This window comes from Nothobranchius furzeri, chromosome 15 (assembly GCF_043380555.1).
Source record: "Nothobranchius furzeri strain GRZ-AD chromosome 15, NfurGRZ-RIMD1, whole genome shotgun sequence".
NCBI lineage: Eukaryota > Metazoa > Chordata > Actinopteri > Cyprinodontiformes > Nothobranchiidae > Nothobranchius > Nothobranchius furzeri.
Window position 1 is genome coordinate 50,533,719 of NC_091755.1, and position 27,581 is coordinate 50,561,299.

General features: G+C 40.4%; 1 protein-coding gene across 2 annotated transcripts in view; it reads right to left on the reverse strand.

Annotated features, from left to right (window-relative positions):
- The window catches only part of plxna1a (plexin A1a), a 294,975-nt gene that overhangs the window by 44,632 nt on the left and 222,762 nt on the right, over window positions 1-27,581 (reverse strand). For both annotated transcript variants that reach the window (XM_070544978.1, XM_070544977.1), the window contains exons 16-19: window positions 22,250-22,343; window positions 20,486-20,722; window positions 13,999-14,142; window positions 2,961-3,195 (exon numbers count right to left, since the gene is read on the reverse strand). In XM_070544978.1, coding sequence (XP_070401079.1) covers window positions 2,961-3,195; window positions 13,999-14,142; window positions 20,486-20,722; window positions 22,250-22,343 — 710 coding nt within the window. The remainder of the gene's footprint in view (window positions 1-2,960; window positions 3,196-13,998; window positions 14,143-20,485; window positions 20,723-22,249; window positions 22,344-27,581) is intronic.

Here is a 27,581-nt window from a genome sequence, read left to right on the forward strand (position 1 = left end):
CCGCCCACTTCAGCTGCCACTCCACCCACATTCACTACTTCGTCAATGTAAGCCAGATGGGCATGCAGCAGTTAGGGCGGGAAGGGTGGTTACAAGGCCGTGCTTCACATCCTGCACAAACTAGGTGCTTCCCTTCTGTTGACTGGTTTTACAGCATTTTCTCATTGCATAGGACTTCTCTGGCTGCGTTTTTATTTAAAAATCATGGCCAACAGCATCTTGGACTGTGGGAATACAAGATGGATAGAACACAGTTTGGTAAATATCACCTCAGTCAGGGTGTGTACGTAAAAGCTGCTCAAAAACACAGCACTTTAAATCAAAAAGTGCGGCCGTTGTTGTTTGACAGGTTTTCCTGCTGTTAGAGTTGTGGCTCTGGCAGGGCCGTTGAGCTTGCCGTATAACTTTGTACCACCGCTTTGTGAAGCTTGTGCCATTATCTTGAGTGTAAACACCTGGTCTGCACTCTTATCAGTCATCCACACTCTACTGCTAAAAGGCCACTGTTACACACCTTTGTAACTCCTGCTCTGTAAACAGTTCCTCCTCCACTTTAACCACATACACCCTCTGTCAAATATAATAATTAGCTTTAGCATTCAGTAAGACAGCTGAAAGGGGGGTTTGACCTCTTTAACCCTCCCACTGCCTTCACGAGTGACCCCGCAAAGAAAGTTGACCATTGAGCAGGTTTGATGGTTTATCCCTTGAGGTCCATGTGGCAGGGGTGAGGTGGTGCTCACTCTTCACCCCTGCCACTGCCACGTGGACCTCAAGGGATAAACCATCAATCATGCTCAATGGTCAACTTTCTTTGCGGGGTCACCCAAGAAGACAGTGGGAGGGTTAACAGGTGCCGCCATCATCAAAACAGATGTTAACCTCTTCATTAAAGCAAAACCAGCAACTCTGGAAATGTTGTTTTCATGCCTCTTAATGTTTTGTTAATATAGTATAGCTAGAAATATATTGTGGAGATTAAAAACAGTTAATAAAGTGGCTCTGTCACATTTGTCTAAAAACCTCCACGTCTAACATGTGAAAGCAGCTATTAGACCATCCGGCTTTTTCTCACCGGATCACCACACTTACCCAGGTCTTCCTCTCCTTTCGTGTTTGCTCATTCAGCAACAGAACACCACTGGTGTGAGAGGCTTTCCGTTCAATAACATGAGAGAAGGAGAAACAGCCAGCTGCTACCACTTCCATGTTAGGATAAAAAGAAAAACACCATTTGAAGTCACGGACAACAAGCGACGTTTGGACCTAGAAACCGGTGGCTGGTGTTTACGGCTCTCTTGTTTCCTCTGGCACTGCTGGTTCTGACGGACTTGGCCCAAGGATGATACCCGACGTAAAGGGGGAGCATTCTGTGATTGTGTTCGCATTTTAAGCTAACTTGTTTTGTAGATTTGGTGTTGCAGCTATAAATCAGCCACTCGGGTGAAAATCGATTGTTTTGGCTTCGATTTCTACATTTCAGTTGGACGTTATGAGCTATAAGTGAGTAATCGCAGATTCACTTGTTTGTGAAACCATCTAGAAAGCCGCCATATCATTTCCATCCCTAGATGAAGTAGTTATGCGTTGTTCTTATTTACACATTTTAATTGCCCCTCTGGGATAAATAAAGTTTTTCTGATTCTGATTCTGACATCTGTGATCCTTCACAAAATGTGTCTTTTACTCACCAATCATCAGCTTGGACAGTCGGGCTTTTGCCCTGTCCAACATACCCTACGGACAGATGTCCGGAACAACATAATCTAACAGCATCTCTCTGTCTTTCTCTGTGGATTTATTCACATTTATACCTGCTCACATATATATAATTCCTGTCTACACGGTGTTCTTTCAGCTAGAACAACCCTTTAAAAGTCGTGTCTACAGAAATATCCTTGACCAGTGTACAGCCTTCACATTCCCATTATGTAACATCCACCCCCCTTTTCTATCAAACGTTGTTACAGAAAGTAGAAAGCTCACACAATGAAATCAGTGTCACTGCGAGTGATTCAAACCAACATGGTCAGCAAGTGTGTGGGCACCAAAGGAAGAAGGTGCAGGGGCTGTGTGTGGGAAATGTGAACAAATTCACGTGTTCTTTCATTCCCATTTGAGTCAGGACATTAGTTTTGGCGGACGGTATGCAGTCTGAACTGCTCTGTGGGTTTCATTTCTGTGAAATACTGAGTTTCATGCACATTTTTGACCCTTAAGCCTGATTCATGCTTCTACGTCAGCTCCAACAGGGAGAGACGCGCACACATGGACGGATATGTTTTGTCCTCATACTTCTCCGTCTCCTGGGGAGTGTTACAAAGCAATTCCCCACCAGGACAGCAGAGGGCATAACACTGTTCTGTGGTATCCTGTCATGTATCCGGTCCAAGATGGTGTGTTCATATTGTGGGTTTTTTTTTGTATATAAGAGACTTTTTAACACTCATCCTCCTCTACCTCTTCATGCGCTCGTCACATCTAAACCCACGTTTCCTGTCATTTCCGTCCACAAATAAAACGCTTGCTGCGTATCTTTTCACTCCTCCAGTCACGGGGAATTAAACGTTCATGTTTTTAGAGTTTTTTCGCGAGGTATTCTTCAAGCTGCTCCGTGTCTGCCGCTAGTTATCCTCAGCTCTCTCTATGTTTTTGAGGTCGCAATCGCGGCGGTGTAGACGATAGCGGCGTCCTGACCAATCAGAAGCTTGCGTTGTCCGTCTCGTCTGGCGGATGTTTAGAAAATAGAGCTCGACTCTGTCCGTCCTTGCGGAGCTCTCCAGCAGGCCCGCAAGGACGGATAATAGCATTGCATGTCTCCGCACTGACGCAGACGCAGAAGCATGAGTCAGGCTTTACTTCAGACAGAATAACTATTTCACCTCTAAATATAGAAATAAATATTTGATCTTTTCTATAAAATGCATATTAAAGTCTTTTATTGCATTTTCTGTTCCTACCTTCTTTGCACTCCAGGGCCACTCTTGACTCCAGGTTGTCCATTTGCAGCTGCAGGCGTTTCAGGGTCCGATCTGCATCCCTGGACTTCCTTTTGTAAGCTATCAGCACGGCAATGATGACCAACAGGAGTAGGCCACCTCCGCCTCCGATGCCGATGATGGCAGGTAGAGTTAACAGGCTGTCCGAGTAGATATGAAGGGTCCCAGGCGAGTACTCGAATCCACCGGCACGGATCTAAACACAAGCGGACAAGTTTGAGTTTGCCATTGTTGGGCAGCGAGCTGCTCAGCTGAGTCATCTTTTCCTGGATGCCAATTTAACAAATATGTAAAACAAAGACCGTTTCACCAAAACTAATAAAGAGCAGACTTCTTTAGAAATTTCATAATTAACCCATTAATCTTCTTTTTTTTTCTTTTAAATTTGTTTATTTTAAAACTATATATAACTATATATTACAATAATAAAATGAAATGACATTGTGGCAGCAGTTTACATCAGGGTTCTCATGGGTGTTTTTAATTTAATGTGACATTTCCGATGTTTGAAAGTGCGTAAAATGGGAACAAAATTTATTTACAACTCATTAAAAAACAGGTTCACTTGTTTTTTCACACGCTCTGGTCCTGCGGTAAAGTCCCACCTCCTAGTTTGAGTGACAGCAGCTGTTTATGTGAGACTGAAACTCGAAACAGGAGACGGTCAATAATGCGGGACATCAGTTTCAATTTGCGGGATGTGAGAAAAGTTATGAAAATACACAAAGCCGGACATCCGGTCACCCGAACGTAAAACACCATGCATACACTTACGATTAGACTTGAAACATGAACTCAGACGCTCACCTGTGGGAGAAAAACTGTCTCACGAAAATATGACGTTTTATAGACACTGAATTTATGACATTGAATTTTTATTTAGTGAAAATACAGTATGTAAAATACACAAGCAAAAATTCATCTGTAACATTCAACTTTGGAAATTCAACAGCAAGAATTCATCGTCAAATGAGGTGACCTACCGGTGACCCAAGCCGATTCAATCGTCACTCGGTCGAGTCGACACCTGACTGTTCTCAAATTATCAGAGAGGCGTAATTTGATTGGCTAAAAGTCACTCGACTCAACTGCGAGACAAATTCTTTGGTTTGGGTCACAAGGAGGTCGCCTCAGTTAATGTTAAGTTTTTGCTGCTGAATTTCTGATGTAGAACTTTTGAAGATGAATTTCTGCAGTTGTATTTTCATGGATTAATTTTTTGCTGGTGTATCTTAAGTTAAAGGGACTTTACGGACTTTTGAATTTTTATGCTCGCGATTGCCCCCTCAGGCCAAAAGCGTAACGGCAGCTTCAATAGTAGGCTCGTGCACGAGGCGAGCATGCTGCACGTGCACACTCCTTAACGAAAATAAAAGCTGAGACTGTCAGACCCGTGTGTGTGTGTGTGTGTGTGTGTGTGTGTGTGTGTGTGTGTGTGTGTGTGTGTGTGTGTGTGGCCCGGAGGACAGAGGACAGGAGAAGGCGCAGGTAATTAATTACATAATTTGGTTCTGTACCTTTCTCTTCAGCACAGCCGACAAAGGTTTATGATGGGTCAATCCTCCTGCATGCTCAGATCATTCCCTTCCCTTGCTTGAAAAATTGTTCCAAAATGAAAGTTGAACCCACATCTTTTTTATCTGTGAATTCAATGCCGTTCGGCGAGTCTCAATTACAAATTTGGGTGTCTAACTGTAAAAAAATATACCATTAATGTTAAAAAGAAACTCTAAATGAACTATGTTCACATCCAGAATCAAACCCAGGTCTTCTGCATGAGAGTCAGATGTCTTACAAAATGAGCTACACACCAGTAAAATTCACAGTATATGTAACTTTTATATCCTTGATGACACCTGAAAAAACGTCAAACCAGAGAACGGTTCGAAGCGAAAAAGGCTATTTTGTTGCTTATTTGCAGGAAATATCTAGAAGAAAGTTTAGCAAATGCTACGGGCTATGCCTGAGCGTGAACGCGCATGAAGCAGCCTGCTCGACCCGAGCATCTCTCTTTTTCTGTGATTTTACAGAAAAACAGGCAATCAGAGTAAAAATGCCAGGGCTCATTCTACAGGACCAGGGCATTGTAGAGGTGGGAAAAATTATCGATTCTAAGATGCATCGCGATTCAGCTGTGCATGATTCCGCATCGATGCAGCAACGTGACATAATGAGATTCTCTTCCTATGTCTATGTCGGGGGTCGGCAACCGCGGCTCTGGAGCTGCATGCGGCTCTTCCATCCATCTGATGCGGCTCTCTGTGCTTGTAAAATAATGAATGGATATTTAAATAAAATGCTTTATATTTTACTGCATTAATTTTACATCTGTAAGCCAATTCTAAATGTAAAGATTGTCTGCGTAAACCTGAACAGTTCCAACCCGGTCTTACTGTGAGACCAGGTTGACGGGTCACGCTTGTGCGTAATCATATGCGTGTTCTGAGCTGACGAGGATGTGAGATTCTGGGATTCTCCTCAGATCCTGGATGTGTCGCCACATTGGAGACAGGAACAAGTGCTATTCAGCCAAAGTTTCATAATCAGGGAACATTTTCTAAGTGACAAGTCTCGCTTCAGTCGGAGGAATCTGCATGCGCCCTGGTTCTGCGACGTGCTCCAAGCCCCTCTCCACATCTTCAGCTCACTGTGCGCTGTACGTACGCGCTGACAGCGAGCTGCGCTGAGCTCCGTGTCCAGCTCAGATGGGAATCAAGTGATTTAGCTACATCTGCGATGTGCGAAACGAATAAAGTGTCAGTTCGTCTGCTTGCGTCGGGGTCTTTCTATTCTTTCTCCGTCAAAATAAATAGTCAAAAATGGGAACTATCCGGTCAACACAACACAAGCCCTGCTTTTAACTGTTTTGTTTTCTTGTGAAAATAGATCAAATTAAACTTGATTAACACCAGAGCCAGGCACACTGCACCGTTATCTCCGTCGCTGTAAATGAGGTAAAAACAAAATGATCGGATCCTTTTCTGACCTTCCCCACCTACAAAGTTTAATTACAACCATCAAACGTGACAGAGCCTGGATTTGTATTCTGAACAGTCTAAACATGTTTTAAAAAGAAACGTATGACAAAAGTGGCACCTGCTCAGTAAAACCACCAACAGGGTGAAAAATATCTAAATATTGTAGGCAGAGACGGGCTACAACTTCTGGATCCACTTTATATAAATCGTTTTATTGATTATCTTCTTATGAAAGATAACTTTGACGTACACGAGCGACCGGTACCAGCTGCTGTCTGAGGGTAGGCCCTGCCCACAACGCCGCGGCTGCTGCAGTGTTTTCTTTACTGTGGGAAACGGGTAATAATGGCTCTTTGATGGTAACCGGTTGCCGACCCCTGGTCTATGTCAATGCGAGGACAATAACATTTTGAGGTTTTACAATTACTTCTGGGGGCAGAGTTGCAATGACATGCGCACTGCGTTGTCCTAGAAGCAATTGGACAGGGATACAGGGCCAACATTACCAGTAATCAAAGATGTACCCGTTACATTTAAATCGGATGTCTGGGTTAATTTCGGTTTTGGGATCCTGGATGTGAAAGAATCACTTAAGACAGTATTTGTTTACTATTTTTAAGTTCAGTAATATTCTATCTTAAAGCTGCTCTACCGAAAACATTATTTCTTATATTATTTAAGTAATTATAGGCAGCACACTTTAAACATTATTGCTCACTATAGTGAATAGATGAATGTTCTGTTTTTCAGGGATTTCGAAATCAAAAAGAAATTGAAAACTATTCTACTGCTTTTATTAAGTAATGAAAATTTTTGTGTGAAGAATCGTGATGCATTTCAGACTCAAATCGAATCGTTAGGCAGATTAATCGGAATCGGATCGAATCGTGAGGCAGGTAGAGATGCACACCACTAGGGCATTGCAGGAGAATGTATGAAGAAGAAATTTATTATTTCTACACATGTTTTGGCTGTCAAACTTCCATAATGTCCCTTTAAACACATAAGATATAATTTAACTGAATAAAAATTCCATGTCATAAATTCAATGTCTAACAAAAGCAATACTGACTGTATTTCTTCCATACTCTGTCCTGTCAGAAGGCATCTCTCTATCTTCAATGGTAAGATATTAATTTTTCATACTCCTCACAAAAACACACTTCAAAAGTTCTGAAACATTCCTTTAAGGGGGAAAAAAACAAATAAAATCACTGTACATCTACCTCACCATTCGGTCTGGGATTTGCACCAGCACCTCTCAGAGAAACGCGGAGAAAGAGAAAACAGCCAGCGGCCCTTTCTCCAACAGCAGATGTTTGAGAATAGACAAGGTGGTCCAAAGAAATCACAAGTTATTCGTCTGATGAAAGAAATCTTGCTGACCCAATTTCTAAAGCAAAGATCATTAAATTTTCATCTGTTCTGTAGTCCCACTAAACAGTCAGATCTTCAACAGGCTTCAGCTTACACCAACCTTGACTGTTGTAGACATTTCTTGTAGGAAAGGTTTTCAATTCTTGCCTTTAGGGGAGCAACTTCAGAGGGCTTTCCTAATGAAGACTTCACAAGTTAACTGGCTCGGTTCTTTCACTGCTGGAGACTCTGCAGACATCTAAGGAGGCATCGACCGTTTGAGTTGGATATTCTGTTTTAATGTCTTCATGCATCACTGTCAACTTTAACTGATTTAGATCCAAAAGTGAAAGATGTGCATGTGAACAAAGATGCATTCCATCAAGACGCAGACATTAATGTCACAAACGCTCATAAAGCACCAGAGATCCACGACACGGACGCATATACACTCTGTACATTTGCACACACAGTATAAGTAATCAAACTAAATAATCATCAGCATTTAAATGTCTCCCCAAGGAGCCGTGGTAATTACGGAAAGTCAAACACATCTAATGTTTTTTCCACAACTAACTACATTTATGTATGCGCCGTGTGTCACAGGGATCCATCAAATCAAGCCATCCCCCGAGGGGGTTGATAACCGATTCAAATTAAGTGTGATTATAAGCTTTGAAGTTCTTGTAGGAGCACTCTCATGTTGACATTAACAAAGTCTGAATAAAAAAGAAAGTAGAGATGCTGCTATATCAATGTCAATATAGTCAGTAGTTACAAATTAAATTTGCAGTAGCAAAGGCAATTAAAATGGCTTCTTTCAGATTAGGCAGCTAATTATCAGTGCGGACATGAACTATGCAAAGAGGAAATGAAACGGGTTGCAAAGAGCTCACAGAACCATTTGTTTCTTTTGTTTAAGTTACTATTTGACTATTCAGAATAATTTCAGCAGGTTGCATCAAAAACATGTTTTCTGCAAACCACAAATTCTAACTTTTTTTTCAGTTAAAACTAAGAGCTAACCAAGATTTTCCTGCCAACTCTGAAGATTTATAAAGTTCCCGTGGGTTCAGAAAGAAACCCGGACTTCTTTATTCTCTTGTTTCTCATCTAAGAGACTTTCTTGACTGTAACAGCAAAATAAACATCTTTTTAAACCGCAGGGCAGGAGTGGAGAACCCTAACCCTCACAGGCCAGAACCCTTTTATCTGCAGCTATGATGCATTTCCAAACAAATACATACATTATTTAATAATTCAAAGCAATAAAAGAACAGCCAGCGTTTGTAGTTCTGTGATAGTTTACAGTGGCGCTTCTGTCCGAGCCCAGATCCAGGTCGGTGAACTCAACACGAGCGGTCAATTGTCAGTGCTGGATTTAAGGTTGATAGTCAATCGTGGCGAATCCAGAAAAGAAAAGGATATTTTGAGGGTGTCCACCCATGCTGCAGAGCTTCTTTAATGCAAGCTGGTTCAAAAATCAGCGCTATGATCCTCTCTCTCCTGAGGGTCAGTGTATTTTTGTTCTGTGTAGATTGAGACTTAAAACTGCATTGAAAACTTCAGTGAGTTGAAACTTGTTATTAAAAAAAGAAGAAGAGGTTTGAACTCTCTAAAACTATTAGTTCCTCATCTGAAATCAAAATAGCTTTTAAGCAGGGCAAGTTATAATCTTAATTAAAGCTGCAAGCAGCGTCTTTCGGCCCTCGCTCGGCCCCTCTCCTGCCAAGCGAATCCTGCACCGCCACGTCATCAGCACATGAAACCGTCTTCAGTACCTCCTACAGATTAGTTGTCCATTAGCCTAGTGAACTAGACCAAATTCTTGCTTTGCAAAGTTTGGTCTAGGAACGCTCCACTGGAACCTCTGCAGCCCCAAACAGTATTCTGGCTGGCCAATCACAGCTCTCTAGAGGGGTTTCAAACACATAAAGAACTGTGATTGGTCCATAATGGTGGGCCAATCATAGTGCTCTATCTGCTTAGTGAACAAATCACAGCGCTTTATCCGCTTTGTGGACCAGTCAGGGCACTCTATATGCCTGGTGGGTGGGATGATGCAACAGAGTGAAACAAGATGGTGACAGCTCTTTTGAAACGGCTTTTACATCCATTTTGGACTATTAGAACTTGGGCTTCATTAGAATCAGGAACAGATAGATGTGTTTAAGTGCTTTTTTTTTTTAGAAAAAATTATGTTTTCTCCTTCTTCAACTGTGGACCGCCTCATTTACCGTTGTTGTGGTGAGTATGTCACATTCATTGTCCAGTAGCATGCGGAGATCATTTGAAAGACAACGGTAGAACCCGCCCCACAACCAAGAGCCGTCAATGGAGCGTTTCCAGACTAAATAAATGTATTATTTAGTCTGGCTTGCCAGGCTAGTTGTCCATTGGAAATTGTAGCAATTGATGCATGTTTCTTACAGGCTTTCCTTTAAATGTCCTTTGCACCAAGATGGCTTCCAATTTATTGCCTGTTTTAAAGAAAATGCTAAAAAAAATACTTTTTCACAACAAGTTTAAAGCAGCTTGGAAGGTTACACGATGAAAAATGCTCTAATGTGTCTTTATAGGTTTCTTTTAGGGAAACCAAGTGCAATTTTTTGATTAGCAAGGATCCGAAAGCGTTTTGGATGATAAAACCAGAGAATAAACAAAGTGTGTGTGATAGATTTGAATATATTATGTTGTTTCTTTTCCCATATGTGTGCACTTTGATGTTCAGCCACAGTCACTCATCCTCAAACAGCACAAATTCAGCAAAGTTTAGAAAGCATCGAGGTGGTGACACATTTTCGGGGCTTGTCTATTTTTATTGCACTGACAGACTGACGGACTGGCAGACCAACTTAAAAAGCTGAAGGCCAAAACAGCAAACAAGTTTCTTTGAAAACTCAAGGGAGGCACACAGCTGCCAACACACAGCTGAGCATCTGAGGGCAAAACAACCCCGTCTTACTGTACACCCAAACATGCACAACACCACGCACAAGGCCAGCGTGCACATCGACACCCATTGGGGAATATTAGTGTGCCACAGCTGTGTCCTTCTGTACGACACACACACACACACACACACACACACACACACACACACACACACACACACACACACACACACACACACACACACACACACACACACACACACACATACACAAACATACACATATACACACACACACCAGAAGCAAGCCACAAACAGAGAGCATGTAAAAGAGGCGATAGGAACAGACAGCTCAATTTTTTCCTCGGCTATTGTCACACGAAGGACTAACTCCACCGCCCCCACTAACACATCGCAGCGCTCCGATATTTAACATGACATTCAGTTCAAAATAAGGGAAAACAGGGGATGGGGGGATGGGGGGCTTCAAGAGAGATCCACCTTGGAGCTGGCTGGTTCCGTTGAGGGCTATCATACTGAATTACATAGATGCGCTGTCAGTGGCTTTCTAGGTTTATTGACTGTAGCTAGCAAGGAGTAAATGTCATAAAGATATAAGGAAATGACTGTGAAAGGACACTGGTGATACATTTAAAGCCGTAGATGGGGAAGTGGGAGCTGAGTGGATGCACTATTGGGATATTTAAAAAAAACATCCAAATATATTCATGCTGAAGGCCGTGGCACCGTGATGAGGTTTGACCTTCCTCAGTTCAGATGCTCGTTGAGCTGCTCTGTGATTGTAAAAGTCGGCTTCAGTCGCAGCGAAGGAGGGATTTCAGTCGGGATCCCTCTGACAGCTCAGCACCCCGGACAAGTGCAGCCAAACTTAAAGTTACTCTTAGACTTTTACACAGGACTGTCCGCCGCCATAGCGCTAATTCACAAAACATCAAACCCCAGAAAGGAAGGTTACATTTTCGCAACGTGGACATTTGGAACTTGGTCTTTCATTTGAAACCACATGGTACAAATTAAAAACATGATCACAGTAAAAGTATAATAGATTATTTTAGGAATGACAGAAACAATTTTAGTAAATGGACATAAATTGTCAAAAAGAGATGCTACTTTTCATAACCTTTTGGGTAAGCCAAAATCAAAAACTTTAAACTTTGATAGGATGTTAGAATTAATATGTTTGGCTTCTGCATACATATATTCTAAAAATGTGATGAAAATGTGAGTTTCATTACAAAGCATCTCTGTGTGGGACCAAAAATGCAGTTGCAGAGTTTGTCCAAACAAATATCACTTGATTAAGTGGTCAGTTGGGCACCATCTTCCCTGCAGACAGGGTTTACCATAACCCAAGTCACTTTTTTAGCATTAAATCAGACTCATCACTAGCTTGCATTAACGCTCAGACTAATCAACAGGCTGCCCGTTTACCCCACAGACATGAATATGTAGATGCCCCGTGGACTGGTGCTTCCAATTGGAGCTGCCGTAGTGGCCGGCCGCCATCTTAGATGGGACTCCATTCACCCCTAGTGCATTCATTTCCACTGAGGAAGGTGCTTATCCAACAAACAAAAAAATCACATTTTATCAATCTTGTTCACAAAATTAGACATGTGGCATGGCATTAAAAATACAATATAAATGTAATTAAACAAAATAAATTAATACATAAAGTCAGGTAGGCTAGAAAAGTCAATAGTAATCCCACGTGACCGGTTGTTTCAACTGTAGGCTGCACAAAAAAATGGGCACATTGCTCACGCTGCAGTGACTTTGGAGAGTGAGGAGACCCATCCAATATGGCTGATAGGCTCTCCAGTGCCCAATGGGGCATCTACGTGTTCATGTTTATGGACATCCATTGGGCGCTGGAGAGCATATCAGCATCGCCGCCATATCGGGTGGGTCTCCTCACTATCCAAACCCAACTGAAGTCAACGCAGAATGAACAACTATGCCCGTTTCTTGTGCAGCCTACGGTTGCAACAACAGGCGCATTATTGAAAAGAGATCACGTGGGACTTTTCTACTTGTTGGGATTTTATATTAAAAATAAATTCAGGTTCAGAAATTTTCATCCACTGTCGTTTTTAGAATGCAAATCAGGTAGAAAATGTTTAGATATTGGCCTTGAAAATCATTGTGGCCATTGGCAGACCATGATTTCTACATATCGGCATCAACATTGGTAATAGAAAACCCCTATTGGTCAATCTCTATGCCAATAATCCCATCATGTCATCCCAACAACTTGTCAATGAAATCATGAGAAAGTATTGAAGAACCCAAATTAAAAACCCACCTAATGTAAGCGAAGGTATGGATGACTATTACAATACATTTATTGAACCAGCATTTGTAGCCACATAGCCTTCCATCTCCTTCCCAGTTTCTTTTGACGGCACTCCCTTGTCTTTGAGTTTTTCAGTAAAGAATTAGCAATTTTCTGTTGATTCCAATACAAAAACAACTATCCAAGGCTACTTTTCTCTTAGAACCTCTAAAATCAGAAAGAATCTTCCCCAGAGTGATGCTGAAAAGTTGTTTCATGTCTTGGTTGCTTATTTTCTGAATATTCTACGGGTCTTCTACATCTTTATTCATAAAAAAAGGGCCACAGATGTAGCTTTAGTAACTAAAAAGTAAAAAGATAAAGAATGTCACAATAAACAAAGATGATACTCCACTCTGGTCGGGAAAGTTAAGCCTTTATCATTCATTTATTTATTTATTGCAATTTTGCTGAGGCTGATAAAATCCTTAAATGTAAAACATATTGAATATACCAAGGCTTTCTCTGGATAAAGAACAAAGCTGTATCCTCTCACCTTTTGGGTATTAAAGAAGTTTTGATGTTTCAGAACAAACTTAAAGGAGTTTTTCCTGCCACAACTTTGCCAATTAAACCAACAACAACCGTATGGTTGGGCAGTGACCAGGCCTGGCTCCAGAGGGGGGCCCCAGTGACCCACGTCCGGGCGAGGGAACACAGTTTCCATTTACATAATTCATCATAAGAGATCCGGTTTACTTTAATAGAACAGTTAATTTTAGTTTTGTTATTGATTGGACCTCCTGTTCTCAGTCAGAATCTCTGCTGTAGAAGAGAGGTGGATTACCGTTACAGTGACAGAGCAAGACTGGGTTGAGAACTGTTTCACTCAGGGGTGGGCACCTTCCATTCTGTTCTGTTAAATCCTTTTATAATCACATTTAGATAATAAAATACTGAGGAGATGTGAGGAAAAACCAGAGCTGTAAGTCTCGGTGGGTAAAACAAAACCACGTCTGCGGGAAAAAAGGTCGACATGTTGAGGATGAAAAAAATAAACACTGTTTGTTCCCTTGTGTCTCAAATTGCTCAGCGAACAAACGTTTGTCAGTTTTCTGACACTTGTGACAAAATGAAACTTATTTTCAGCCACAGATTATCAGAGGGCCAACGAACATCAACGTGTTAATTAAGCGTAACATATTTAACTGCAGCCTTGGAGTGCAAACGCATCGGAGCACATCCTGAACCTGTCAAAGGAAATAGTTTAGAAACCAGACATAGGGTTATTTATAAAACTCTACAATGGCAGAAAAACGCCTCGAGTTGAAACTGTCAGATTAAGATGTGTCCATGTTTATAATAATTAACTTCTTATATTGTAATTCATCTGAAGACATTGCATATGTGGTAAAGTGAAACCAAACAGGATGGAGACAGATGACAAAGCAGTGGGACACGGAGTCGTGATCTGACCGTGACTTTGTGTTGTCCGGTGAGGTTGGGCCATTCACACAACAGCTGGCTCTCAGACAGGGTCAGGATGCAGGGAGTCTCTCCAATCAGCACCGTGTAGTTCAGGCGACTGTTACCTGGGGCCGCTGGGATCAGGTTACGACCCTAAACGCCGACGGGAGAGGGGAAGAGATGAGGAGCGGCACTCAGCTCATTTACCAACATGCACTTTCCTGAGGACAGTTACTAGAGTTCAGCACATTTATGGTTATTAAGTATCTTACTAAACTACAAAGTGAGGAAGACATAACCAACAACTTTTCTTTGTAAACCATCGTCTTCTGTTATCCTCTTCTCTGGCTGACAATCTTCATGAAAAATATGTAAAAAAACAAATGCTGTACCTTTAATTATCTTTGAATAAAACCTCTATTTGACACGTTTACCTCATAATTATTCACACCAACAGCGATGATCAGTGATGATTTATTGTTGTTGTTCTATTTTGCATTTGCTCACACTTCATTCTCATTTTTTTAAATATGCAGCATCAAGATGAGGACCACATAAATGAATAAAAGCCAACACCTTGGAAATATATATATATATATATACATATATATATATATATATATATACATATATATATATATATATATATACATACATATATATAAATATATACATATATAAATATATACATATATATATATATATATATATATATATATATATATATATATATATATATATATATATACATATACATATATACATATATATATACATATATATATATATATATATATATATATATATATATACATATACATATATACATACATATATACATATATATATATATATACATATATACATATATATATATATATATATATATATACATATATATATACATATATATATATATATATACATATATATATATATATATATACATATATATATATATATATATACATATATATATATATATATATATATATATATATATATATATACATATATATATATATATATATATATATATATATATATATATATATATATATATATTTTTATCATCCCATTTGTTTATGTGGAAAGAGACTCGATGTGTAAACCAGAATCATTAACCGGGGGTCCTTTTTAAGTTTCAACTTCCTTGCATATTCCTGTGTTTAGTTACATTTACGTCAGTGATTCTCAAAGTATGGAGACAAACTTGTGCCAATTATGAAAAAAAAACATTACATCTGATTCTGTTTTAGAAATGTGCCCTCAGTTCTGATGTCAGTACAAAAAGGCTTAAAACACATCTTGAGGTTTTAAACTAAGCTGATGAAATCGTTATTAAACTAGCCCTGAAGAACTTGAAATGTTGCAAATTAGCATTTGGTGAAAAAAAGCTCTGTACAAAACAACGGTTGCATTGTTCTGACATCAAACATTTTCCTTTTGTACTCTTCCTTTTGCAAATAAACCAAAATGCCTTTTCATGAGCTTCAATTCATTTTGTTTTCAGCACTGGGCACTACCTGGACTCCATAGAGGTAAGATTACTCTGTCCAATGCTGTATAATGTTAAAGTTTGGATATGCAACCACAGAATCACCAAATACACATAGATTCTGTTGGGAGTGTGAAGGAAAAAAACATGTTAATCTTTTATTTTTGACATTTTCATTTTGTTACCTAATCAGTTTGAGATTTATTGGACAATTTGACAGTGATAGAAAAGGGAAAGTGTGAGTTTTGATTAAAACAAATCTCAATAGAATTCAAGAAAAAAGGCAACAAAAGTGGCAATAAATCAAATACTAATCAAAGGAAATGGATTGGAAAAGAGGAAAGGAGCATAAGGGGAACAGATGGGGGGAGAAGCAGAATGGTCTTGGAGTTTGTGAGTTAGAAAACGGGAGACTGGAGATAGCTGCCACATCTCCCGCTGGCTTAGCAGTGGGACGCAGAGACAGACTCCTTTTTCCAATCCCGTCATCTCTGTGGGCTACTGCCACCCGACCTGCTCTGCAACCCTGTAAACATGCATCCCATTCCATCTCACAATCCCACAGTATCCTATATACGCATTCACACACGCAGAGATCAAACCACACATGCAATGGAGGCATTGGCGCACACACAGCGCTGTTTCGGCAGATAAACACTACAGGAAAGAAGCATCATGCAGAGAAACACTCTCAAAAATACATACGGGGTGCAGGAAGAGCGCTCAAGAAACAACAGGATCATTTTTTTCCCACTTTTTCTTTTTTTAAGACAGTGAAGAACAATTCCAACGTTGAAAGATGAGAAATTAATTGCGTGGTAAGTGAAATGCATGCATGTGAGGAGTGCTACCCTCACATCCCATCTCTCTAAAATGCATTTTTGTCCATCTCATCAGTGCTTCCACTCAGTAAGCAGTTCCACTGACAAGCCAAGCAGGAGATTTGGCAATTACGGCAACGCCTTTTGCAAATAAATGATCATTTAAGAAAAAAATTTGCAGCGGTCACGCTGTTTTTAGTCTCTTCATATAAATAAGCACCGTAACCCCCTCTTTGATAACATAAGAGATAGTCGAGGAAATTCTTTATAGAAGAGATAAAGGCACCAAACATTGGTTTCAGTGCAATCGTAGCACATAAATACGACACCGATCGAAACAAAATTGCATTCATATTGTCTCTTCATTAAATTACAGTAAGTACCTTTTTAATGCAAATTACACATTTTTGGGCCCCACACTGTCAGCAGCTCAGTGATTGGTTTGTGCAAATAAAATATTAAACCATTTCTGGCCACAACATGTCTGAATCAGTACTACAGTGGCTGTGCACACATATTTGCATGTTTCTACTCCAACACCCACATTAGCTTCTCTTCAGTCACTCTCTGACCTAAGATTTCAGGTGAACACATTAAGACAACGCAGCGACACGTAGGCGAAACTCAGAAATTGCCAATTAATTTCACATACCCACACCCATTCACTGGTAATGAAAATGAAAAGCAATATAATCCAAATTTCTTGGACCACAGGCCCGCGTGCTTCCGCCGTGCCCTTCTAGCTCCACAAATTAATTACACAAATTGAAAAGACTGTTATTTGAAAGGGCTGGAGGCTGTTGAGAAGAACTGCTTTTAAAGAAGTTGCTGATAGTGAAGGACAGAAACCGGCCTTGGAAGATGCGGACATTTGCTTTCAGCTGTCATTGCCGAATTAGAGATTTTTCTTTTTGTCCTCCTAAGAGACCTTGCACACACACTCCAAAACAATTTTCTTTCTCCTTTTTGTGAGAGCCAGTGATTTTGTTTGTGCTTGGTGGCTTTGCAACTGTGTGGATTTGAAATGTTTGAAACTCTTAAAAGGAAAACATCCTTGAAAAAAAAAACAAAAAAAAAACATTCATCCACCAGAACAAATAGACACTTTTCATTAAGCTACACTGGATCAAGTTCAAAATTATTGTTAAATGGTCAAATTCATCCAAACTTATGCAACCTTTCTATGGTGCTGGTTCTGAGGAGTCCGTCTGATCATCGCTTTATTGGTTCTTTGTAAGATTCAGTACTGAACATAAAAAAATACCTCTACCTTATAAAGCTCTGGAATATCAAGCTCCTTCATATATTAGAAATCTTTTCATTCCAGATATTCCCCACAGAGCACTTGGCTCTCAAAAAGCAGGCTTACTTGTTCCTCAAGTTTCTAAATGAATGGAAGGCAGAGTTTTGTGGAACCAACTTCAGGCAGACACCTTGCATAATTTTATTAGACTTAAAACGATTTTCCTTTTTGATAAATGTTCTGGTTAGGGTTACCTTGAGTTATATAGGCTCATCCCTTTAGTTATGCTGCTTTAGGAAAATCTTTGTTGACATCTTTTTTTCATCTTTCTGCGCATGTGCGAGTGCTGGGTGGCAAAAACAAACACAATATGGCCTGCTATCAATACGCGACGTACACCGTTTCGAGTTTGCGGGCCAAATCCCCAATGATCACTTTACCGTCTGAAGACAGGAGGAGGTTAAGCGAGAAGATTAAAATCTGTACTGAAGACAAAGTGAAAGTTATTTAAAACTTGTATGAGCTCTGATGGGAAACGATGGTCCGATTCGCCGAAGTTTTTTTTCACAAATCTGCTGGGGAGACATTTCTTCCGATTTAACAGAAAGCTTTAGACCCTTCACTCATAACATTTTAAGACTTTAAAAACTCTAGAGGCCTAAGATTGTTTAGTTTTATGGGAAGTTGGGCCGATCGCTTCTGTAAACAGAAAGTGGCGGTCGTGCTAATAATGCTAATAGCTAATATAATATTGCTAACAGTTTTTTTTACCTTGCTGTCAGTTTCAATCACTCCTGTGATCTTCATCAGAGCTAGCCGCTAATGGCGGCGTCACTTCCTTCTTCATTTATCCGCAGGCAGCAGAGGACGTTGTCGCCCTCTGCTGCCCGCGCTCTCCACACCGATGGCACAGTCCCGTGCATGATCTAATGTGTAGACCCCCTCGTCTCTGTTCATGGTTTCATACCCACATCTCCGTATTTCCATGACTTCCTTAATCCATCTTTTATGTTTCTGCTGTTCGGTGGTTATGATCCTTGCGTTGTTCCAGTCCCTTTGCCTTAAGCAGTGGTCAGTTACAGCTGATTTCGTTATTGAACTTTCTGCTTCTTGTCTTGCTGCTCTTGTGTGTCTTAGGCTTGTTTCCTTCTCACACTTAGGGCGACACCGCCCTCTGCTGCCCACGGATAAACAGAGAGGGAAGTGACGCCGCTATTAGCGGCTACCTCTGGTGAAGATCGCAGGAGTGATCAAAACTGTCAGCAAGGTAAGAAAACCTTTCCTGTGTTTAAAAAAAGAACTTAGATATTCATTCATAAGAAAAACAGAACGAATATACAAAAGATAGCTAATAGCAGCAGTCCCCTCTGACAATCAGCCACAGCTCAAATCCCATCATCTGTGGCTGATTGTCAAAGAAAAAGGATAAATCCTCAAAACTGGGTAAGTCTTTTATCAGCGTCCTTATTTATTTCTTTATTGTTATAATGATTGTAAGTTGAGACACCTGAATCAGAATGCGAAAACAAGATGACCGTGGCTTTAAAAATACACGAAGATGAATGTTTTTAAAAGTGGCTCCTTTAATTAACAAATACTTAGTTATTGAACTTCACAAACTGTCTGTTAATGCAGGAATCCAGGCTTTCTTCAGAGAGTCTGGGTTGTTCGCAATCACCTCAATCGCATTTCGTGGTCGTTTATGGAGGAGACTCCACTAAAACTTTTTGTCAAGCCTCCCACGGGCCAAACAATCGACCACAAAGCAATAACGATCCATCTGCTTTGCTAAATCTTCCTCCAAACGTGAAAAACAACCGAACTACAGGCAAAATACATAGTTTCTGGCCACAAATCCTGTGATGTAATGTGAGAAACAAACATTGACATCACAAAATATCTTCCTATACTGCCGGAGGACATCTTGATTTCCTCACTCTGGTGGCATTGCTCATTATCACCCTCCTTGTTTGTTTCGACTGTGTTGGTTCCCTCTGCTTTAGTAATCACGACTGATTCTCTCCTGGTGTCTCAGGCCAGAGTTAGCTAACTCTGAGCTTGGTTCAGGTTTTGCTGGAGGTTTCTTCTTGCTAAAAATCTCATTTTCTTTTCCTTTATTGTCACCCTCAAACACTGCGCCACCGTTCCTGTGTTTATAGAAAAATTAACAAATTGGTCTTTAACCCTCCCACTGTCTTTATGGGTGTGACCCCACGAGGAAAGTTGACCATTGAGCAGGGTTGATGGTTTATCCTTTGAGGTCCATGTGGCAGGGGTGAGGTGGTGCTCACTCCTCACCCCCTCACCCCTGCCACATGGACCCAAGGAATAAACAATCAACCCTGCTCAATGGTCAACTTTCCTTGTGGGGTCACACCCATTAGGACAGTGGGAGGGTTAATAAATAATTTAGCTTTACTCAAATAAAACTGCACATCCTACAATGAGTTATCCTGAATTTGAACTTGAATTGAATCTTCACAAGACTGTCTGACAACGGAAGAGTGTCTTCAGTCAGAGACTTCTTCAGTTTCGCTGCAACACTGACCGCTACTGGAGATCCTTCCTACCAACAGCCATTGTAACATACAACAACTCTTTGACGACTTGTTTATTATTATTATTCTGAGCTACTACAGCAATAGATTTCCGTCTGGGATTAATAAAGTATTTTTGAATTGAATTGAATTGAATCAGTATTTAAGACATTGTAAGAAATAAAGACCAATTTACTTAGTAACGATGAAATAAAGACGACCTCCTTCATAAACTGTCTACACCTGAATCTCTTCATTTTCACAAGTTATTGTGAACAAGTTAAAAAACATTTACAAAGCCCGGACAAAGTAGTTTGTGAGATAAAAACATCAGATCACTGCATCGATAAAGTCATCTGAGTAAAAGTCTCGGGAAAAACAGCTGTTTGTCTCTGACCTTCAGTATGAGAGGAGAGGTGGGTTTGAGCTTCAGCACGCCAGATGGACTCAGTGGCTCAAAAACGGGGTCGGGGTAGTAGCTGAACGTCTCATTGACCACCACCAGAGCATTCACATTGTCCATGTAGAAACCAATTTCATCCGGGCCGGTGCCGGTCTCAGAAAAGCCAAGTTCTGAGTCTGCCACCGAAGGAGCGAGGCAGACCATCACCGAGTTGTTGTACACCGTGCAGTTCTGAAAACGATAAAAGGAAAGATCACGACTTCAACTACTGTCCAAAAACTTATTTTTCTCATCTTCTTTATAAAATAGACAGAATTTTAAATATCTGTGAAATCCAGACTGTGTTCAGATGCTGAACAGAGAAAGCAGCTCTGCCTCATCAGAAATGCAGCAAACAAACCGTGTAGGTCATTATTTTCTTTGTAAAACATCTGTTGGGTATAACCTGTCATTGTTTAAGCCAGTGCCCTGTTAGAATGATTGGCAAAGTAAACTGGTTGCAAATTTATTATCAACTGTTAATAAAGAATAACGTGCTCTGTTGCAGTGCTGGTACCCGCGAGTATTTACTCAGTGCTTTAGAGAAAACATAAATACAAGACGCCTCAATATATAGAACAGCTTAACGGGTTTCCAAAGACAATTTACTCAAAAATACAAATAAAAAGCCTCTATTTATTTATTATTTATGCAGAAGAAGCATTTAGTCTGCATTAAGATCAGTTTGTGATGCCACAATGACAAAAAAGGCATTGTTCACTTTGATTGCTTCCAGTTAATTGTTAACAAGAATACCAGAAAACCAGAATAGAGATGCAAACTGTGATCTGTTGTAAATTTGTGTCAACATTGAAAAGCACCAGCGCAGGCCGTTAAGTGCAAAGGAGCACTTTGATAAAAGGCTGTGTGGGATGCACGGCGTAGGCTGTCTGACTCCGTAAGATGCATCTTTATTAGCAGGTTGAAGTGCTTCCATGTGGAGTTCTTAGCCATGACAACTCGCTTCCACTTTAAGCAATAATAAACAAAGTTCTTGTCAAGCTCATCAACGGACTTTCTTTTTTCTCTTTCACACATGCAGTCTGTCAAGTTGTCAGTCTGCTGCACAAACACTCATGAGGCGACGGTGACATTTGAAATGCTCTGTAGCCTGTGGAAGTGTTAGACGTCATTAGCTGAGGGGAAAAAGACATCACTAGAGCATGACATTGAATTTGGTCATTTATAGATATGTGAGGGTTGTGAAGGGTTTTTTGGAGCGTCTTAGTATAAATCCAGGTAAAATGTAAATGATATATTTGCTAGGGATGCACCAATACCGATATCGATGCTGGAATCGGTATCGGTGCCGGTACCAGTACTGATTCCAGTATCGGTATCGGTAAAAGTTAACCGATACCAGGAGCCGATACCAATGCAGTTGCTTGAAAATGGCTTTACTGTAACTTGTCATTTCTGTTCACCTTATATTTTAGTTTTGTGATGATTTTTATTCATATATTTTACTTTTAATCTCCCCCACGGTCTTTTCCTGAAAGCAGAGAAGAAATTAAAATCAGTATTCCAAATCATTGCATTTTTTGGTGTGGTAGAAGTATCGATATCGGTAATCGACAAGTACTCAGATCCAAGTATCAGTATCGTATCAGTTTGGAAAAAAGGGTGTATCGTTGCATTCCTAGTATTTGCATAAAGTCATGCTCATGATTGTTTATGTATTAAAACAGGCTCATACATGTTAGTCACATTGAGACTCACATGGAAGGACTCTGCCTGCCCATACTTGGCTCTCATCTTTGGTTCTCGAATGGTTGCAAGGTTGGTCCCACTCACAGTCAGTGGAGTCCCACCACTGAAAGGAAGGAAGAAAAAAAACAGGAAACAGCATACATTAGCATTAAAAAAAAACTTTACCTGTTTGTGAGAATGTCCGAAAGACCATTACAATAGTTTGGTCATGGCCGAATTTCATTGATCTAAATATGTATATATATATTTTTACAATAGTTTACAATGACATCTGTGGACTTTAATCTTCAAAGCCTTCCTGCTGAGGCTGAGACGAGCCAACCTCCCTTATCCAAAGCTACAGGGGGCACTGTGGAGCATGTCCCGAATTAATGCATTACGGTGTGGTTTGGTAACCGCAGCACTCAAGACTAAAAGGCCCTGGAACGAGAAAAAGGAACAACAACAACAAAAAAAAAACATGGGGTGCACCCTCACACCCAGTCAGAACGGAGTGTGAAGAGCTGGAGGTTTCCCTAAAGATGTCAGGACTTTCAACACCAACAGTCACATGCACAACATTCTGCCTTCCACCTCACGGATAAAAGAAACACACAAAGAACCTCACTTTGAACCGACTACTTTGGGACTCTCTAAACTGTGCCTGTTTAGACGGATGCTTATAAATTGTTGTTGGTTTAGTTTTTGAATGAGGATTCCACACAAAATTAAATCTCATTCAACTTTATGTAGAGAATGAAGATTAAGTCTTAGAATATGAATGTATGTAACAGTTGAGTGTTGACTTTATTGCCCTGGGCTGTAAGTTTGGTTCTTATGTGAGCGAGAAATTGAAAAATAACCAGCAGAGAAGTTAACAGTAAGAGTTGTATGGAGAAAAGAGGGGTTCCTGTTAAATAACTAGCCTGGAGCAAGTGAAGGTCATTGGACTGGGCCCAGTAAGTCAGTGCAGCTGAATGTCTGTCTGGACCGAGAGCTCTCGAAAACATTTTGTGAAATTGCTCTTGTGTTGGAAAGTTCTCATGCCAAATGAGCACAGGTTTTCTTTTTATCACTGGAAAACACTTTACACTCTACCCTAAAGTTTGATCAGGTAATCTGCAGTTTTATTGTTGTTTTAAAACCCCAAACTGCTCAATTTTATGTAAAAACAAAACTAACAAAAAAAAAACAAGAATGATTAATGAACAAGTTGCTTTAAATGAACTTCATTGATTAAAGATGGTGCAGTCTAGAGCAGTACCCCCACCACCACTGGCCCTCAAGCTCATAGGGAATTTTAAATGTGGCCCTTGGCCACTTATATTTGAGTACCCATGGTGGAGGAAAGATCCTTAAGTTCAAGGGGGACAAATGGAAAACTTTCTCACTCTTGCCACTCGGCAGAGGCTTTCACTCTGGGAATGATGATGTGTTCTTTAAAGATGTCTCACCCTCTCTTGACACGATCTTTGTTTTACGGTGGCAGCTCCTGCCTCTGAGTCAGTTCTCTGCAGGAGGATCACCACTTTTCACTGCAGCTAAGCTATTTGTGCCACTCTGAAATACAGCAAAGAAGATTTCCTATCATGCATCTTCCTGTAGGATTTTCACCCCCTTCGGGGGAATTTAGCTTTCGATCACCCTTGACTGAAATGGAAAGTTGAGATAAAGAAACCATAAACAACACAGATGCTAAAAGCAATTTTATAACCACCGGCTTGAACTAGGTGATTTTGTGACACCTCATGTTGAGATACTTATAAGTTACCAGAAAACAGTTTTAGATTTCCTGCTGGCTTTTAGAACTACATAATGCAGCAAACTCACTAAAATAAATGATTTCAATTATGATTATTCTCTACACACATCTTAAAGGCAGGTAATACACACCATTCCAGTTCTTCTGGTGTCAGTAAAAGTTTCAAGCTTTCTGTAAAATGATATTCCAGCAAGGACTGCAGGCTGTGTATCACCGGAACATCCTGAAACGTAAGTGGTCCTCCAACATTCTTCCTTTTTGTTTCCCTCTCATCAATAGGAATGATAAATGACCCGCACTTGTATAGCGCCTCTCAGAGTAAGGACTCCAAAGCGCTTTACACTACAGTGTATCATTCATCCATTCACACACTCATTCACACACTGATGGTGATGAGCTACGATGTAGCCACAGCTGCCCTGGGGCGCACTGACAGAGGCGAGGCTGCCGAGCACAGGCACCACCGGTCCCTCCGACCACCACGTTCCATTTCTTAGCTCATGGCATGTTGTACCAGTGTCTCTTTACATCCATTACAACTTATTTACATAAGATAGCCCCAGGGCGGCATTTATTAAACAACAAGGTAATGCAGTTTAAGTTTTTAAAACCAATAATTATCAATTGTCAAATCTTAATTGTCCAATATTAATTGTTACATTTAAAACAATAATTCAAATATATTACAGTTTGGTTCATCCCATCATGATGAACAGTGGTGGATTCGGGACATCTCACCTGGTTTGTAGAAATCCACAGTCTGCCTATATTACTTACAAGTAAACGCAGCATTCCTGTCACATTAACCATTCCTTGGACATTCTGCGATTTGACACTTTTTACTACTTTTAGCTGTTTCAGCCACCAGCTGACGGATGTAACCGCACCAGCGTCCCTCTGGTCTTTAATTGTTGGATTAAGATGGGATGGCTGCAGCTGACAAACCTTTTTTGACTCTTCACCAATCAAACTTCAGAAGGAATAATGCATGCACTGCTCTATGTTTCACATAATATCTGCTCAATAAAAGGCGATATCACAACTCCCCTTAAGAAGACACAATTAAGATGATACTGGCAGAAATGTCAGTTCTGCTATGGCATAGCGCCAATCAGGAAGAGAAAACGTAGTCAACCGTCCACCACACACAGACAGCAGAGAACATTCTTCCAATGTATTACCACTGACGCTGGCAACGTGCAGGCCTCTTTTCTTAGTCAGCATTAATCTGACACTTATCCCAAATGGCTCGGTGAGCGATCTCCAACAGCAGAGGAAATGATTTGAGAGGAAGCAGAGACAGGAGCTCTTAATATCTTGGACCGGGAGTCTGGCTGGCTTACACGAGACATTCATCTCTCACTCTAATCCAACAAGGTTTAGAATAGCAGTAAGACACTGCAAAGGCTCGACAGGAGTAAGTGATAAAGGTAGGTGCGCAGCCTCTTATGGTGCAGGGAGAGATACGAGAGAGAGAGCGAGAGAGAGAGAGCGAGAGCGAGAGCGAGAGCGAGAGAGAGAGAGAGAGAGAGAGAGAGAGAGAGAGAGAGAGAGAGAGAGAGAGAGAGAGACTATAAGTCTAGTCAGACACGTTTTATCCTCTCTCTCTCTTGGCAGGTTTCCCATTTTGGTCCAAGGAGAATTGATCTTATTTATTGTTTTAGACTCAATCGTTGTTGTTATGGTGTTGCAGGTTTTTATGTGCATCATGTTTTAAGTTGCTCTTTTGAAAACTGGTTTACATTTTCTATAAATGTGTCTTCACATTATTCAAACGCATTTTTATTTTAAATATTTGAATGGTTCAGAGACAAACTCAGTTGAATCAATTGTTGAAAAATACATATTTTGATCATCTGAAGCGATACAATAAGTCATGAAGTTAAATGGCCTTAAAATATTTATAAAAAGCACTAAGGTTCCAATTCAAGAGACATCCTACAGAACCGGAACCGTATGGGCCTTCTTCGTACTTTCTTCCTTAAGCCATTTCAGCATACAGGCTGGGGCAAGCCAGTTTTACTTGTATGGCACGTGTCACACACACAAACAAGCACTTCAGTGTGCTCTCCAGGAGCAACAACAGCAAGAACACAACCCTTTAAAATCAAAGTGACGTCATAAAACAGCAGATTATGAAGTTTAATATAATTTAGATTCATGACATGAAATAAATAAAAAGGCAAAGTTAAAGAGTGAGCAGTTACAGTGCAGAAGGGGCAGCATTCGATGGCTTAAAAATACATGAAAGGTTTCAGTTCTGATGCTAAAATGACTAGAGATGGGGTACATCTGAGGTCACGAGGAAGCCGAGTCCATCTGTGAGCAGCATAGCAGCTAAGAGCAGCTTCACCCCGTTTGGTTCTGACCCGGGGTTCTACCTGCTGGCTGCTCCCTCAGGATCTCAGAGCCCTGCTGGGTGTGTGTACTGCAAGGAGATCAGAACGTTCAGAAATAGATTGACAGTTTTTTACTTAACAGTGTCAACCTGTGAGTGGTTTAGATCACATGTTCCAAAGGTGTGATTGTTTATGAAATTACCTGTAGAGAAGATTTACCTGTATTTTTTAAAAAGATGAATTAAGGCCGCTGACATATTCAAATTAACATACGTTTTCATGACACGTTTGTCATTGCAACTAATGCATCACAAAGGTTGATGGATATAAATCCTGCCTGTCCTCCCAACTCCTCTCTAGCCTTTCCTGGTCAGCTTGACGGATATTTGCAGTGAGTCCCTCTGTCCCTGCTGCTCCACTCTTTGTCTAAGTGAGTCTCTTTAGCTTAGCTACATGCTTCAGGGAACAGGCAACAAGACAATCACAATAAACTCCAGTGGATAGCTGGGGAAATCCTAACACGGTTGGTGTTTCTACTCAATTGTTTCTTTTTTTATCCTTCCTCTCATCTCCCAGTTTACTATGAATCAGTGGTTTCATTGATCTCACTGTCCATTTCAACCAATCCTTTACTAAGTGAATATAAATTTATTTTCACATATTTTTAAAATAATTGTTGTAGACACTAAGAACTGGATTTTTTAGTAGATCAAACAAGTCAAATTGATTTAAACTCTGTGATGAGTTAAATTCTTGAGCCAGTAAACCTTTAGCCATCTGCCCACGAGGATGTCGGCAGCACATGAGTACCACAGGGCACTGTATTGCCCCCCTTCCTTTTTACTCCATTTTTACATCTCAGAGTTTCAGTACAAATCTGAGTTCAGCAATCTCTAGAAATATTCAAAGTTATTGAGGGTCAGAGATGGAAAAGAGACAGAGACCTGATGGAGCACTTTGTGGAATGGGGTGGCAACCATCTCTTAAAGAGCAAGTCACTCCAAATCACCATTTTTTTTTTGCTGATAAACTATATAAATGAGTGTCCAATTGCGCTGTAGACAAATGTAGTCAATAATTCGGCACTGTAGTGCATCTTAATTAAAATTTAAATATTCTGCCTAAAACTGTCGGCGATGCACCGTCATCAGGCAAAAACTCGGCACTGCATTTGAATTTAAATCTGCCATCGCTATTGGCTAAGAGGTACACTATGATGTTAGATGGTATATTATGATGTCACAATGTCGTGAGTGTGTGT